Here is a 16,694-nt window from a genome sequence, read left to right as displayed (position 1 = left end):
ACCCCACCCCACCCCCTACGTACGCAATCACGTAACCGTGGATCTCTACGCTCAGTTTGAGCTCACAACCTTCAAATACGTACCCAACAGGTTCTGCTGTTTAGGGTGCGTTCCTTTGCGATGATCAGGATCTGGATCGGTGATCCAAGATAACTTGGATCATGGTGCAACGCAGGAGCCGATGAAGCCTGTCCACAGACAACCTATTTTGTCTTGAGTTCGTCGAGATTGCAGGACACGCGCGCTAAAACGCAACGTGGTGTACCTGGCGAAACATCAATTTTCTTTCGCTCGGGTGTCTCGCGCTCCGCGCTCGCTTTCACGGGCGCTCGCCTGGTTCCCGAGCTCTACGAAGAAAAGACTTGATGGAAAAAAGGCCGGAGACAGACTAGAGCTGATGAATCTGTGTCCATAGTGGATTGATCGGTTCCTTTGATGTACCATGAACAGAGTGATCTTGGATCACGGATCCAGATCAACCCAAAGGAACGCACCCTTAGCTTACATTTTGATGAAAAGAAGAAAAGAGATTTGACTCCAAACCAGTTTTCCTTTCAATTACTCGTCATGAGTTCAAGAGATTTCTATCTGAAAGACAAATTTATCTATAAACTATAAAAGGTTCTCTTGGTTTCAGCAAAAATCGAAGACCTCAAAAATATTAAATTTGTAGCACTTTTCTTTGGATGAAAACTCCCAGCTATATTTTATACTTTCCCTATTCTTTTACACCCTATATGTTTCATAATTGCCTTGGGTCCTGAATATTTTAAATTTTGAACACTGTGCGTGTTCGGATCTTAAAGTTAAGCTTATAAGCTTAAATAAGCTTGATTTCTACATGTTTCTTATCGCACATGTGAGCTTTGACAGTTTCTGAGCTCCGTACAAAATTCGAGACAAAATATTTGAAAATTACGATTTTAAAATGAACCTTACCTGTACAAAAATCGGAGTGTACGTGTCTATATCCATGTCTTTTCTGTAGGCTTCCTTGAAAAATGAAATTATTGTCGCAGAATCAACTACACTGTATCAATCGCTTTGTATGTATCGCTCATCGTAGGCATGTCAAAAAACTACCAGGCTTCCACATTTGCATGATAAAGGCCTGGTCACACATTTTCGCGCGCTTTTCAGAAAACGAAAATCATTCGGGTAGCGTCCGGCGAAGTCCGATAATTGTCATCCAATCAGACAGTGAGCCGACTGTAGACCGATTGCTCGACGTTGCGTTCCTCAGCAATGTTGCTGTCCTAAACTGCGGGCTCATTCCATCGTACTCCGTCTTGTCGGATAGGACTGCGAGATCGAAGAAATCGAAGAAGAAACAGAAGACTGAAGCACAAGGAGACATGGGGGATAGTAGTGACAGTGAGGAATTTGAAATAACTGACTTGGTTCATCAATTCATGGTCGTCACTGGAGCTGAAGATACCGTGGCGCTGAGCTATTTACAACAGTCGAGTTGGAATGTTGAGGTGTGTAGAGTGTTTTTTGCTAACATTTCAGCTTCCCCATATTCGAATCATCAAAACTTGTTTGTTCAATTTCTTGATCTTTCAGTCCGCGATTAATACGTTTTTTGACTCGCTTTTTGCCCGTGGAGGGCATGGAAGCAAGGAAAACCCTGTACTGGTGAGTGAACAAGTATTTGGGATTATAATTGATTAATTTTTTAATATTTAGTTATTAATTTTTGATTAGACTTAGTATGGCAATTACATATAAGCTTATATAATGACAAAACAACCAGTGTCATTTTACAATGTGAGTAAGCTTACTGTACCTTTCAATGGCTGTTTTCACACTAGAGACGGATAATCCATCTAATCTGTCTAGACGGATTATCTGTCTGCTTCATTTTCCGTCTTGGTATGGGCTGTTTTCACGCTAGAGACAGATAATCCGTCTAAGATGGGTTATTTGTCCAGCACAGATAATTCGTCTTAGTGTGAAAACAGAACAGTGTTCATTTTAGACGGATTATCCGTCTAAAGTGAACACTGTTCCGTTTTCACACCAAGACGGATTATCTGTGCTGGACGGATAACCCGTCTTGGTCAGATTATCCGTCTCTAGTGTGAAAACGGCCAATAACATGCAGATTCTAAAATTCAAAGTTCAACTGACAAATGTGTTTTTTGCTACCATCGATCAAATGTTCGGCGGCTCCTCCCAGCTTCTCAAACTGACTTCTGCTGAGCATGCGGTAATCATATCAAATCGTTGTTCTTTTCTCTGTTTGTATGAGGACCTTGACTTTGTCTTGACCCACACATAACATGTATGATGAATATGTGAACAAACAGAAAAAGAGAACTTAGCAAATACTAAAATTAAATAAATACAAATATTCCTACATGTACATCTGGACCTCACACTTGGTCAATAACATATGTTAAAATGTGTCAAAATTGTTTATCTCAGGTGTCTGAGCATGGCAATCAGTTAGCTTGCTCATCTGGAAGTGGGACAGTGGAAAGGTAAAGTTCCGTTCTACAACCATATTGTTGATGTGGAGGCTTTGCATTTCTCACTACAGAAGGATGAAGATATTTCTTAGCTTCAGTTCTCATCACGAGACATATTAGATACACGTTTATAAGCCTTCAAAACCTGATGTCAACCTTCAAATGTTACAGTCTTAAGTTGTTAAAGTAATAAATTGTACTGATACAGTTTGACTATGCACACTTATTTTTTAAATGTACAGCCAAGGTGAGGCAGAAGAAACAGATCCAAATCCAAACTTAACTGTCTTGTCATGGAATGTTGACGGCCTGGACGAGAGGAATCTCATCGAGCGTACAAGAAAAGTCTGCCATATTATAAATAGCCTAAAACCTGATGCTGTATTCTTGCAAGAGGTGATCCCAAAGTCCTTCTCCATTTTTCAGTCAAAATGCTCTGGGTAAGTACCGCAGCTATGCTGAGAAAGTATCAAAATGCATATTATTTTGCAGTCATATTTTGGGTGATTTACAATAGGTTGGGTTGGGGTGGGGATTGTTTGCCTGTAGATAATGATTTACTGTGTACTTTTTTTGGAGAAGTGTTTGCTGGTAAGTGGTTACTGTATGTGTACGACACATTTTTGTTGTTGAATCCCAGAAAAAAGAAAAGGCTGAACAATGAAAAACTTGAATTGAAAGATGACAATCTGGAGATATAACTTGTAGTCTGACCATCACTAGAAACATTGCTTTGTTAGGTTAAATTTGCAAAATGAAACTAATATTTTCAAGCTCTCATGAACATTATTAATAAATCTAACTTATGGTAAATGCGAGGATTTTATGGACGCAATTAATTTTGGAGCACTTAAATTCAGCTTAATAAGTTCAAATTCTGAAAGTTTCATATCAATGGAAATACATCTCAGTAGAGTTCCCACTGGTTTTGATAGTTAAGGGTCCTTGAGACCCCCAGTTCCAAAGAGTTGGGGTTCTTTTTGCTTTTCAGGGGTCCTTTGCCTATTTACTAAAATTTTCAGAACATTTTTCCTGCCTCTCAAGGATGCACTTTGCCAAATACTGTGTGTCCTTTTCATTTTTTGTGCATATAAGACACACACCTGTGTGTTAATGGGTACTCTGTCTCAGTTAGTAAGAGACATTTGTGTGCAGGGTAAAAAGGTTTGAATTTATTTGCTGTGGATTCACTGTCTTATTTTAAGGTATTCCTGCAAGTATGGGCCAACTCATGCATACTTTAATATATTACTTCTCAAGAACTCGTCGATTAAAACAACAGATGAACTTCATTGTACATATTTCCAGTCGAGTAAAATGGGACGACATCTGCTTTGTCAACCAGTAATGCACAAGAACAAGACTGAACTAATTCTGATGACTTCACACCTTGAGAGCACTGCACAGTGCAAAGGCGAACGGAAAAGACAATTTGAACAAGTCTTAATGAACATGAAAGAGCAGCCACCACAAGCCACTGTAATATTTGGTGGCGATACAAACCTCCGTGATGCTGAGGTGTCGTCAGTTGGGGGATTGCCAAGTGGGGTAGTGGATGCATGGGAGGAATGTGGAAGGCCAGCAGATTCCCAGTTCACCTGGGATATGAGTATTAATGACAATCTTGACTGGGCATATCCTAGGAAGCCAAGAATACGGTTTGACAGGTTGTTTAAGAGGTCTGCACAAGGCACACATGCCTTGAAGGCAACAAAATTTGCATTGGTAGGAATGGAAAGGCTAGCAGGGTGTGGGAGGTTTCCTAGTGACCACTGGGGTGTGTGGTGCGAGTTCTCTCAATCAAGTAATGAGAAGTAGTCAGATCAGGGGAAAAAAAACTTTTGGGTTCATGGTTATCAGTCACCAAAATCTGCCACAATGGCAGAGTGCAAAGAACTCATTATGAATATAGAACTTGTCCTAGACCCAGGAGGTGGGGGGGACTCTCATATAAAAAAGACAGGGGTGCTCATCGGAAAGTTTGTAAAGAACCCCTAACAGGTACCAAGATCCTGCTTTGTGAGCGTGGCTTGAATTTTTTTCACCCCGCAAGGGGTACCAAATCTGAGACAAAATTAAATTCAGGTTATATTTCCTGTCAACTTTTTTTAAGCTCAATACCCTAAAAGGTACTGCAAAAGCTCCCACTGTGGACCTTTTAAGGCTGAACACCTTAAGAGGAATGAAAATCGTTTCTTTAACACCTAACAGGTACAAACACCACTGTTCCTTTTACATGGTAGTCCCCCCGGCCAGGGATCCTAGACTGTGTTACTTAGTTGATGTACTCTCTCCACACTTCATGTTTACTCTTTCTGCCTGTTACATGTACTAAACACCTCAGTGTTGTCATATTGCATGTAACACCATGCACATTGCTCAGGAGCAGTGAAGATGGGGTGGACAAGTAGTGGTTAAACCTTGTTAGTACATGTACCTTTTACGCGCGGTTCAAACATCGCACTTTTGCATTAGATTTGAGACGTGCTAGTTTGACATCTGAATCAAAGTCAAACTTCTGCCATTCTATTTGACTATCATAGTCATATAGCAGGGGCCAACCCAAACACAAATGTGATAGTACATGTAGCTGATTCAGATGTGGAACCTTACATATACCTAATAGTGACATAAGGATTGGCTCATTTGAAGTTTGACATAATTTTTTGAGTAGGACTGTAAAATTAACATTTTGTTGTGGTTTTGTATGAACAGTGTTAGAGTTTTCCATTTACAGGCATGTGTACCGGTACCTACTGTAAGCTAGAAAATTATGTCACATGTAAATGCCCTGATATGATACGTCTAGATTTGACATGCTTATTTCGGGATGTACTTCTTGGGGAAGAGGAATTGTTGTCAAAATTTCTGGTGCATTTACTTCTTGAAACTAGCCGTATTAATAGTAATTTGACTCAATGCTAAAATTATTTGAAATTTTTATTGGTATTTCAACATAGCATACATTGTGTACATGTTGTGGTTCAATTTCTTCCTTTGCTCTGGTATACGGTAATATATTAAAATGCACGTGAAACAAAGGAAAATATCAAATTGTACTAAGGGTTACATTGAACTACCACATACACATTCACTTGAAAGTGCCACTAATTATACAATTTCCCATTGCAAAACTGTAAGTTTCAAGGAAGTGGAAAACAAAGTTATAGGATGTTGGCTGTTTGTGCCTAAACCAGTGTAGTTCATATCTCAAATCGGTTCAGCCAGCCTCATGTTTGACAGCTGCAGATAACACGTTTTCAATTAAGTGTCGGAAGTAATTGGGCAATTACTTTGGTTGTGGTTTTACTATGGTTTGAGATTGGCTGAGTACTCTAGTAAGTAATAATATTGCTTTGGTTTTAGTTTTACAACTCTCAATTGAAAACTACTCTATGGCTAAGTAATTAAAACCGAAGCAATGGTTACCAGTACATCATGGAAACAAAACTAATCAATTACAACTTAAGCCAAAATCACAACACACAAAATTAAAGGCTGTAAAAAGTAATTGTTGTTCTAAATTGACATTAAACCTCCAACAATTACATTGTATAATTGATTTGCTTTGACAACTCCCCTCCCCTCCCCTCCCCCCCCCCCCTCAAAAAATATATATATGAAACCAACCACTCGTATGCAAGGGCATGCTTGATGATGGTACAGTATGACACTTGCATTAATTAGCAGACTAACTCACTTCCCATTGCAGTAATCAACTGTTGGACCATTGACAAGAAAGCTATCAGGAAGAACTTTCCTGTTTTACACCTTATTGTAGCAGTCGGATTACACCCTAGTGTGTGACTAATCAAATAAGAGCTATTAAAAAGTACTAACAGTACTTTCATGTGGTATTGTTTCGTTATCAGTAGTTTACAACATACAAATTTGAGATGTTTTTGTTTTCGTAACTTTGGTGTTCTTGTGGAGGTCATTTGTCTCTTACTAAGAGAGGTTATGACAGTGCAATTAGGCAGCAACGCCCCACCCGTACTTACAAGTGCATTAAGTAAAACCTATGTCAAGAAAACTCTTTTCAAATCCCCCCACCGCTGCAAAGATGATAATGATATTTTCTAGTTTACTTCAAACTGATTTCATATCAGTTTCTACAATTTTCTGACCAAAAAAACTGTAGATATTTAAAGGTTGAGTCAAAAGAAATCAGCATCTTCATCACTTGTTTTCCACACAGCAGGGCTCAACACTAACGGTAGCCAAACTAACCACAGACTAGTGGAAATTTAGTTTTGGCTAGTAGGTTTTCAATTTCCACTAGCCACTTTGGCTAGTCAACAAAATGAAATTGGCTGAACTAGTTTCTGTCTTCTTCAAGGAAGACAAACACAAAATTTACACTTTTCTCGCAAACAAGGTCAGAATTTCATTGTGGACATATCATGGTACCAGGCATGTGGTGTTCAGCACGTATGCAAATTTAAGTTTGTCTACTTTTCGCTGGGTGGTATGTAGACGGGAACTGAACATGTTAATTTTGCTGAAAGAAATATTTGACAAACAAGACAGCATCTTCTGAAAGCACCCATCAATGCTCTGTGTTACGAATTTTTTTTCATGCACAAAATGGTGCGGAACTGTGAAGGGATAACATTTCATTCAGCGTAACAATAAATGGATGATTTGTTGTTGCATGTATACTTACAAACTTACCACTGCAGAAATAATTAGATGAGAAAGATTTCCTTCGACATTTAAATCAGCAGTGTTTAGCAGTCGAATTTCACCAACGACAGTTTACAGTACTGTCCAGATAGTTGTTTTGCTTTTGAAACATTTCTACGGTGCATGTCTGTGAAGAAGTCTCAACAGTTTTTACAGTGACATCTTGAGGGTCTCGATGTTTTCCCAAGGAAGTCTTAAAGAAAAACAGAGTCCTGCAAGTCTTTTCGGGAACTACAGTATAATTACCAACATTAGGTATTAAAGAGAGTCGCTTGCGTTGTGCTTCCAAGTCTTGCTAGTAATTCTGCCGTTATTGGTAAGGTGAAGGTAAAGTCTGTGTACGAGCCAAGTGGCCCATCAGGCCGGAGCTTATCCCGGTTTCCGTAGCATGAAGCGACTAGGAGTATTTCTGCTCCTCCCTGGATGGGATGCTAGTCCATCGCAGGGTTACCTCCAGCATTAAGTTTGCCGGTACCCATTTATACACCTGGGTAGAGAGAGGCACTGTGAGAGTAAAGTGTCTTGCCCAAGTACACAACACAATGTCCCCGGCCAGTGCTCAAACCCGGACCGCTCGATCCAGAGATGAGTGCACTAACCATGAGGTCACCGCGCCTCCCATGCTGTTATTAGATCTACCTGAAATTTTTGCGACTCGCTAATTTTGCAAATTTCACGATTTTAAAAAAGTCATGAAATTAAAGTGACGCAAATATGTAAGTGTCAGGAACATAACACATGTTGCAGCCGCATTTAATTCTTTGTTATTTTTTCCGTTTGTACGTGCATTCTTTCGTGATCATCGCATTCTTTTCGTTTATCTCGCTTTCACGTTATCGATATTCTGTTAGGTTTTTTCGCATAATTTTGCTTTGTTTCACTCCTCTTTTGTATGCGTCTTTCTAGTGTAGTTGTGCATTTTCATCACGACGCTACTGTCATCTCGTTTCATTTACCGCCCTGCCGTTTTCCTTTTACGTGTTCCTTAGCTTCCTAGTCATACAACGTTTGTAAGTATCGTCTACCTTCGGCTCGTTATTTCTGTTTCTTTTATTGTATTCGTCTATAACTTGTAATTTATTTTGTTTGTAGCAATCGCTCCCTTTTCATCGCTTTCTTCGCACTCTATCGTTAAATTGCACATTACGTCTTATCGATTAAAGCCAAGTAGCGTGTTGAACGTTGACTACAATAACACATTAAGTTGCTGTTGACATATAGTACCGCCATCGTGTCTTTGTTACTTTTGACGTTATTGTACCTTTGATAGAGTCAGTTTACTACATTCAAAGACATGTCTAAGTAGCATTGCCAAGAAGATAAATTTTGTGTTACTCAAAAACGCGAAATTAAAGTGACTAAAAATACAAAATTTTTGCAAAATTGCCGAATTTGAGTGTCACGAAATATGCACACCCCAAGTCACGAAATAAACATGTCGCGAAAATTTCATGTAATAAGGTAACCAACCACAATGCTTGGCTAGTAAAAAAAAAAAGGTTTTGGCTACTAGCCACTTGGCTAGTAAGTTGAAAAGTTAGTGTCGAACCCTGACGCAGACAATGTACACATTTCAATTTTCTGTTCGTGTATATGTATTATGGCCAGGGGCCTCAGATCTTAAATTAAAGCAGCCAAGTCCTTCCTTGATTAAGCAGTGCTAATCTAATGGTGCTATGGCATTGCTGCTGAAACTTCTGACAGGGGAGAAGTACAATGGTGGAAACTGGTTATTTAAATCAAACTGTGAGCTAACTGTCTGACCAGATGACCTGAAAATAACAAGGATTAAGAATGAGTATATAACCAACCCTTTTTGGTTGCTATGTACATGTACTCATGCACAGCATAGCCACTAGGCTAGAGAAACGGTAATTAAAAGCTTTTTGCTTAGGAAAGATGATCATGCAAGCTTGTTATTGCTGGAACCCCTTGAAATCCTGCCCACCCTCAAAATCCAGCCAAAACTTGTCAACTATATTCATTGCGATTTGAACTTCAAGTAACTATTAGCTACTTTAGCAACTGGAAAAAAGTTCGGGGCGAGTCTGATCTTGCACTCACTTGTGGGACCCTTATTGGAGACAAAACAAAAGATGAGAAGTCATACTGCCCCCAAATATTTTTATTCATCTATCTCTTTTTTTAGCGTTCATCAGCATTATCGCAAACATTTTATAGGAGTTATCAACCGATGGAATACAAGAACAATTGTTACTACATTTCCAGTTGCGTTGCTAATATTTCCCACTAAAAGCAACCAAAATGTGAGAATAACCTGTAGGTTGTATTAACAGTGTAATGCATCCATGTGAGCTGATTATGGTGGCGACGTCCACTACTGTTGATTTGTAATTCCTTGAAAAGAAGGTTAATTAATTGATTAATGATTAACTAACAATTATGAATCCCCAGTAATGTAGATTATTTCTTGTTAATGATTGACTTTGTTTAGCAAGGGTAGCAAATGTTGCAACTGCCAATCCTGTATACATGTAATTTGGAAAGGTTGGTTTCTGTAGACAGAGGAAGAAAAACCAATTGAAATAAACCCAGAAAAAGCCCTTGGAACAATTAAAAGAACCCACATTGAACTCGCACCACATCTGATGTGGATCTGGAATTCAAACCCAGGCAACAATGCTGGGAGGCAAATGTTTTCACCGCTGTCTGCCCTGCATTCCTGCCAGCTCTGCAACAGTGCAACCACGCCATCATAACTGGTGACCCAACAACCTTGAAATAATCACTCAGACAAGCAGGGATTGTAGAGAGAAAATAATTCAACAGACAGTGATGAGTGTCACACATGTACAAAGGAAATTCCTTTAGCTGTTGGAGCTTGGCTGTTTTAATTATTCTTGTCACTTGTTGCATAATAACTTTTAATAAATTTTTGTCATTTTCCCTCATTTTAGTCAACTTACCATGTGAAAAACTTGTTCCAAGATGGTTGGCGGAGGGCCTTTAGATCGTCGACCTCTGGACTGATTGTGGCCTTCACCAGTAACTGTTTTACGGACAACAATGATGACCTGCATAATACATGTAATTGAATAGTAACAGGGGTTTCAGTAAGTTTTAGTACGAGGTCACCTATTAGTCAAAAATAGTACTGGGCGAAAATACTTACAGTGCAGTGTAAGAATGAAGTTTGAAATTGTGCTGGGCCTGTTTCAAAAGCCTTAGAAGCACAGAAAATAGGGTGATGTGAGGTTGTGCCTGCCTTTCCAAATGTACATAATTATTTAGGAACAAGTATACAACTACAGGGCAATGGTAACAAAACAGATTCCACGCTCTAAGATGCAGTAACAAATTATCTCTGCCTTCACTGTTCGGCCAACGTCTGTACTGTCAGGGTATCAGTCATGAAACATACCCTATCCCCAGACAGTCTGTAATGACCCACTGAAACAGATGGATTACCACCGTGCTTGAGTTTCAGCCTTGGAATAGCAGTAACAGGTTCATCTGCACTTGTGTGAATTACAACAGTCCCTGTTTTAAAAAAATGTGAGAAAGAAAAAATACATAACTGTGAACTCAAAATTAAGCAAGGATATTAGTCAAGTTGATTTATCTCTCATGAAGTAAAGGTGTGACTCGCAATATTGATTTTGACTGATAGATCTTTACGAATAGAAGGCTGTCTTTTGAGGACAGAATACACCATTCTGAACTCTGAGATTTGCTGATTTGCGAAAGACCACTCCCTGTTTGAAAATAATAATTCCAAAATTTTCCAAACATGAAGCACTTTAATTTATAGATCACCAAAAACATACATGTAGTACACCAAACAAGATGTTTTAAGGCTGTGTTTCAAATCAAGAAAACAATCATTGTATGAAATTATCATGCCCTTACCATCAATAAAAAATCTCATGTAACGATAATATTCCACCACATGGAATGGCCGGTAGCACATATCCAGGTTTTTTTCTCCTTGTCTGATATATGAAGTCTTACTTATATAGACACCTGTTGATTAAGAATCACACAAGTTTTTAATAAACCGCCTCCAAAACTTTGTCAGCATGTAAATGAGCAAAAGAAAAGAAGGATCAAGGCATAAAGTAAAGTTCAGGCAACCGTCATCACCAGTTCAATATTAACTCCATACCAACAAACAGAAGGTGTGGGCGTTCAATGTACATCAGTCGCCATGAGCCATTCCACTCCACAGCACTGCCACAGTTAACTCCCCAGACCCTGAAATACAAAGCCAGCACACAAAAATTACAATGCACAAGGTACTTACTTGAATTGCTAGCTCATAATCACTAAAACTTTACATGCCTATAAACTGGTCCAGCCTTCCAATTTGTTATTTGAAGAGCATAAAAAGTTGTAATTTATACATGTAGAAAGTATAATTTTATTCTACATGTACCTGAGACAAGCAAGTTTCCATATGTCTGGATCTCTAGCACAGGCATAAAAACCTTTACAAACCTAACAAGAGGAAAAAAAGAAAGCAAAACAAAAAATGTCAGAATCACGAGGGCTGTATATTACCTTTCATAAAAACACTGGCCAGGGGTGATGAACAGAGACAAAAATGAAGAGAAATTGAAAACAGTATGGTGGCATTATGCACATGGTTTGTGGGATGGATTCCAGATCAAGAATTCCAGGACTGAAGACTTATAGTGTAAGACTAAATACATGTACTATACGATCATGCTGCCTTAGCTTTCTCCAGAAATATAAAATTTATTAATAAGTGGTTACATGCAAATTATTGTTCTGAAGCTGAATGAGCTATTTTATTTGTTCATTTTATTTATTTATCTTGTTTTCATTCAGGATTTGATTGTAAAGACTTGTGTCTACTGATGGTTTTTTTTTTCAATAAGAAATAAAGACCTCATTCATTCATAATTAGTAAAATATAAATTAAACTGTTTCTTTGTACCCGTCCCAAGTGTTCCAAAGACTTCATATCAAGCTCTGTGGACACTACCCACTTGAAAATATACATGATAAGTTCCAGAGGGATGGCAGAGATGTGAGTCATCTGGAAGAAAAAAACAAGAATATCTATTAATCAAGGACAGAATGCCAGTACATGTGCATGCCTTTTATGTGGTCTTGTGTCTTGCTTTCAGGGGATTGTGACACATACACTGTACAATGTATGCGTGCAATTGTTCCTACCGTCTTTAAAAAAACTTGATACTGTTCACTGCAGTTTAACATGTACACTGTCAAATTAGTTAACTTCGAGAAAGACGCTGTGAGCATCAAAAGCTTGTGATCACTAAAACATTGACTCTGCTCCAGTATCTTGTTTCTTATTATGTCTACTACAGAGTCAGGAAACAATTATATCGTTATTTGATTTAATAGCGTACCCTTGTTTCATAGTGCGGCTGACAAATTCCAATTACAGAAAGAGAATGGAACCTGTTGGCCAAATCAGCCAAATGAAGCATGCTGCAGAATAAACAAAGACAACAGGCTCCCATCAGAATTTCCTACTGCTACATAACAGGCCGTCTGATGCTTTCACTGACACAGAATATAGTTGCTTTTGTTGTTGTTGTTTTATTATCATAATGATTGTAAATTTAATCAATTCCATAACCTATTAAAAACCACAGGACATAAATTAATGCCACTACTAGTTTTAAAAAACACAATCATGTCTTAAATACATTACACATACCATTAACATCTCTCTGAAGACATGTATGTCAAATTATTTTGGGCACATTTTGATTGGTCTGATGACATCATTAACACATTTTTTGTTTCTTAAATAAAACAAGGCTGTATTTATATTTGCAACTTTCCCTTTTTACAATTCGTATCATAATTAGTCCTACTTATAACTAGTCTGACTCTGTTCTTGTTTGTGTGTTTGTTAATTTGATTGTTTTCTTTCTTTCTTTCTTTTTTTTTATTGTGACTAATAATAAAAGTAATATTTATTTATAAATTTATTTATTACAATGCCACCTTGATTAGTGTGTAAACGCTGTTCATGTATGTGGGTAATGTACAGTACTGCCCAAAAGTAAGTTACCACCCTCTCACAGGACGAGAATCTTGTCTTGTGAGAAATTATATTTTGCAATTTGTAATGGAAATCAATAACAATAATTAATAGTAATACTAATAATAACCAAGTAGATTCCATGATTAGTTGCTATGCATCTGTTCAGTAATAGATCATCAGTGACATGCTTGCCTACATGTAATGGCACGTTTTTGTCCTTACCATGATGTCATTATCTGTGATCTAATCAATATTCTTTAATCTAAACGACCACCTTCACAAAGAAAATGACTGTCAGTACTAAGTTACACACATGTGTACATGAATGCATGTATGATTTCAAAAAGAAGTGACATAAGCCTTACTCGTCAGGGTCCTGAGGTAAGTCAGCCTCATTGTCATCATCATCCTCGTTGTCTACAACACAATCATACGGGGAATCAAAAATGTGTGCACAAAATAACAATTACATGCACTACTTGAAAGCAGTGCTGCAAGGTCCATAGCCCATATACAACTCCTCCTTGGTAGGGTATACATGTAGATGGTGGGTGGATCTCTAATCAAGTGTGTTCTGGGAAAAAATATCTCACGGGAAGACAGAAAACTTATCTTTAATGTTACTTCTCCATGATACCAGAATCTACAACGTAGTATCATGGTCTGATTACATGCAGTGTAGTATGCAGTTTCACATTGAATATTGAGTGTAAGTTTACAACACTATATCAAACCTAGCAAATTTGTATAGAACTTTGTAAATTATTACTGTTATTGTTATTATTATCATGATCATGATCATTATTAAATTATCATCATCATCATCATTATTACTATTATTATTATTTTATTATTTTTCCTTTGGCATCAAATGTCTCCTTTATTGTATTCGTAAAAAACAGATGGCATTAATCAAAAGAAATACAGGTAATAATACATACCAAATTAGATTACAATAATTTCACACTGGATTTGAAATCTCCAAACCGTACAAACGTACAGCCTACTTGTACAAACTTAACACATACCTGATGCTAAGTTCTGATTGGCAAAATCTTTGATTCTAAACTCAATGTCTGGAACAAGCTGGACAGCTTGTCGATAAAAATAAATGGCTGAAAAGGAAGGTAAAATGTTAATAACAACTTAAAATGATTACCACTTCATTAGTATGGCTTCTTAATCTTTCTTCATCCTGAAAAAGAAGCTTTGTCAACCATTTTCTTATTTTAAGAACCCCTTTAGTATAACTACAGGGTATATAATTATACTTTTCAACCTGACATCAACAATTTTGGTTTGCTTATCTCCGAGTGGACATACTGTTCCATGTTTTACATCACTGTATTATTAACTGTTTTTACATGTAGTATCACCGCTAATTGTCAGGGTTGTATTAATGGGGTTCCCCTACATGTACTTGTAAGTATATCTTTTAATCTTACTACAGTACAAATACACAATCCTGAAAGTGCTTGGTTAATGAGCGATTTACACTACACTATGGCTGCATGACTTAACAATAACTGACAAGGAGCTGTGACTGGTAACTGCACATGTACGTACTTCAATGGTCCAATACATGTACTTACATGTAGAAAATAATGAACCTTCACTTAACCCAATTGACTGATTAGAGTTATCGGCCTTCTTAGTCATCTTAACAGTGTATGTGTAACAATGTAATCGATTTAGTAAGTATTGGATCTAAAAGAAAATTGTAATATTAAATAAGCACAATGTATAGTACATGTATGCATGTCATTACTATATGTACCAGGATCAAGGGCTCAGGAGAATTAACCGAAGCTGGAGGTAGAAAGGGCCACACAGTAAGCAGTATTTTAAATTCCAGGCCAAATATTACCTTCATAAACATTTCCACTCCTTTCAGCAGATACTCCCTGCAGGAACAACTGCGCTGCCTATTCAAAACAAAACAAAACAAAACAAAACAAAACAAAAAGAATTTATTAGACTGAATGAAAATACAAAAGGGAGACTCAAGCTTTTGGCCAGATTGCAGGCATCCTGTGGATGGTCACTTTTTAAAGAAAAATGTTTTTAATTATAATTCATGTTGCCAGGGCTCTCATTAAGGTTTAAGTCACCTGTTGCCTAATGTTCTCCACACCTGCGGCAACTTGCTACTTTCTGGGTGAATTCTATCAACAACAGGCAATTTCACCCATAACATCAAGGGAAAATGAAGCATACTCAGCCGCTGCACTGTAGCAAGTGTTACAGGTTACAGCCCTTAATGACAACCCTGGTTGCCATTGTTGTTCATTTGAGCAGGCTCTATAGTGCACTTTGGACGCCCACTGTTCAAATCCTGGCTAAAAGCCTGGTGAGACTCCAGGCTTGAAGTTTCTTGTGGCTCACAGTTGGAAAGAGGACTTTTAAAAAAAAGAAGGAAATACAGTGTACCACAATTTTTAGTTGGTGTGTTTACATGTAGGTCACCAGAGTTATAATCGAAGCAGCACTACAAGAAGTGTCTTGCCCAAAACCATGATGAAATGACCTTGACCAGGGCTTGAACTCTAACCTGACTCAATCTGGAGTCCAAATTAGTGCACCATGAATCAGTTGAAGGGCTGCATTATAAAAGAACCTAAGTGACATCTGATAGACTGCAAGATTCTCCTAGCAAATTGTCTTTTGCTCTCTTGTACAATAAAGGAGACTTTGACATGAAATCAAGCGTCACTAAGGGCTTTTTTCCACACACCCCTTCAATTATTTAATGGTCGTACACACTATGAACATACATGTATTTAATGGGTACTACCTTTTCCTCCAACTGCTGTGCTGCATTAGCTGAATTCTTTCTTGCTAACACCAGAGGACTCGGTGATCCTCCGCGACTTGGTTGAGTGGTTGACTCTGTAGTTGGAGAATTTCTGGATGAACCACTTTCATTTGCTGACCGCTGGATCTCTTCACGCCACTCACGTCGAAATGAGGCAAGCTCGTCTTCCAGTCTTCCCTCATCCTAGCAAGAAACAAAAAATAATAATAAGACTAAGTAATTAGCACAGGGCCTTATATATGCCATACATGGCATATGCCGTACTTCATCACTACTACATTGTACATGATTATGGCTTATGCAATCCTGTGTAAGACGGTGTAAGACTAACTGTAGACCCGAACATACGTAAGCAAAATATTTAGAAATCAAACTATTATACGCTTAACGGCTTAACTCGTATAATGCATAACAGAAGTGTTGAGTACTTTGGAAGCAAATAATTTAAGTTAAGCTTAAGTTTATGCAATATTATCCGGCTGCAGGACATCTGACACTAGCTCGATTAAATGCTGGACTGTTTTTGGTGACAAGTTCATAACATGATTGCTTGATGCAGGCTTTGAAAAAACCATATAAATGCTTACCGCCATCTTATAGTGATATTGTGATGCCGTAACAAATTAATTGTTCCCGTTTTCCAACAAAATAAAACAACGAATTAGACAGTTTACACTTCTCAGCGTTATCCGCCATCTTTGTTGCTCAGCTA

At 37.9% G+C, this 16,694-nt stretch overlaps 2 protein-coding genes across 3 annotated transcripts; one reads left to right on the top strand and one right to left on the bottom strand.

The window, feature by feature from the left end:
• The first annotated feature begins 1,001 nt into the window (after positions 1-1,001).
• LOC110058953 (tyrosyl-DNA phosphodiesterase 2-like) lies at positions 1,002-6,032 on the top strand. Its single transcript, XM_089272005.1, has 5 exons — positions 1,002-1,481; positions 1,567-1,638; positions 2,431-2,486; positions 2,717-2,914; positions 3,680-6,032. Exons 1-5 carry the CDS (start codon positions 1,002-1,004, stop codon positions 4,290-4,292), a joined length of 1,419 nt encoding a protein of 472 aa, XP_089128131.1. The 3' UTR covers positions 4,293-6,032.
• A 2,160-nt stretch (positions 6,033-8,192) lies between these two features.
• On the bottom strand, positions 8,193-16,694 carry LOC110058978 (F-box only protein 9-like). 2 transcript variants are annotated; one of them, XM_089272021.1, is made up of 14 exons: positions 16,570-16,694; positions 15,962-16,165; positions 15,035-15,092; positions 14,196-14,282; positions 13,533-13,584; positions 12,521-12,602; positions 12,082-12,183; positions 11,557-11,618; positions 11,287-11,375; positions 11,031-11,144; positions 10,543-10,661; positions 10,088-10,195; positions 9,439-9,518; positions 8,193-8,932 (listed from the first exon to the last, which is right to left on the bottom strand). In XM_089272021.1, exons 1-14 carry the CDS (start codon positions 16,573-16,575, stop codon positions 8,821-8,823), a joined length of 1,275 nt encoding a protein of 424 aa, XP_089128147.1. In that variant the 5' UTR covers positions 16,576-16,694; the 3' UTR covers positions 8,193-8,820. The 2 variants fall into 2 exon arrangements, with proteins under 2 accessions (XP_089128147.1, XP_089128149.1); XM_089272023.1 differs by lacking the exons at positions 8,193-8,932; positions 9,439-9,518 and having other exon boundaries at positions 10,087-10,195; positions 10,459-10,661.

Source organism: Orbicella faveolata, unplaced genomic scaffold (assembly GCF_042242905.1).
Source record: "Orbicella faveolata isolate gen_17 unplaced genomic scaffold, um_ofav_v1 contig_34, whole genome shotgun sequence".
NCBI lineage: Eukaryota > Metazoa > Cnidaria > Anthozoa > Scleractinia > Merulinidae > Orbicella > Orbicella faveolata.
Note: the sequence above shows the minus strand (reverse complement) of the source record. Positions and strands in the feature narration are given on the sequence as shown.

Bases quoted from the DNA above. Each gene is read 5' to 3' on its own strand.
- LOC110058953 (XM_089272005.1), top strand. From the start codon at position 1,002: ATGAAATTATTGTCGCAGAATCAACTACACTGTATCAATCGCTTTGTA. The intron at 1,639-2,430 runs GTGAGTGAACAA...TGTTTATCTCAG, and splicing joins GCAAGGAAAACCCTGTACTG to GTGTCTGAGCATGGCAATCA. The intron at 2,487-2,716 runs GTAAAGTTCCGT...TTAAATGTACAG, and splicing joins GGAAGTGGGACAGTGGAAAG to CCAAGGTGAGGCAGAAGAAA.
- LOC110058978 (XM_089272021.1), bottom strand. The intron at 11,145-11,286 runs GTATGGAGTTAA...CTTAATCAACAG, and splicing joins CCCACACCTTCTGTTTGTTG to GTGTCTATATAAGTAAGACT. The intron at 9,519-10,087 runs GTAAGTTGACTA...CTTCTTTTCAAG, and splicing joins TGGAACAAGTTTTTCACATG to GAATTACAAATCAACAGTAG.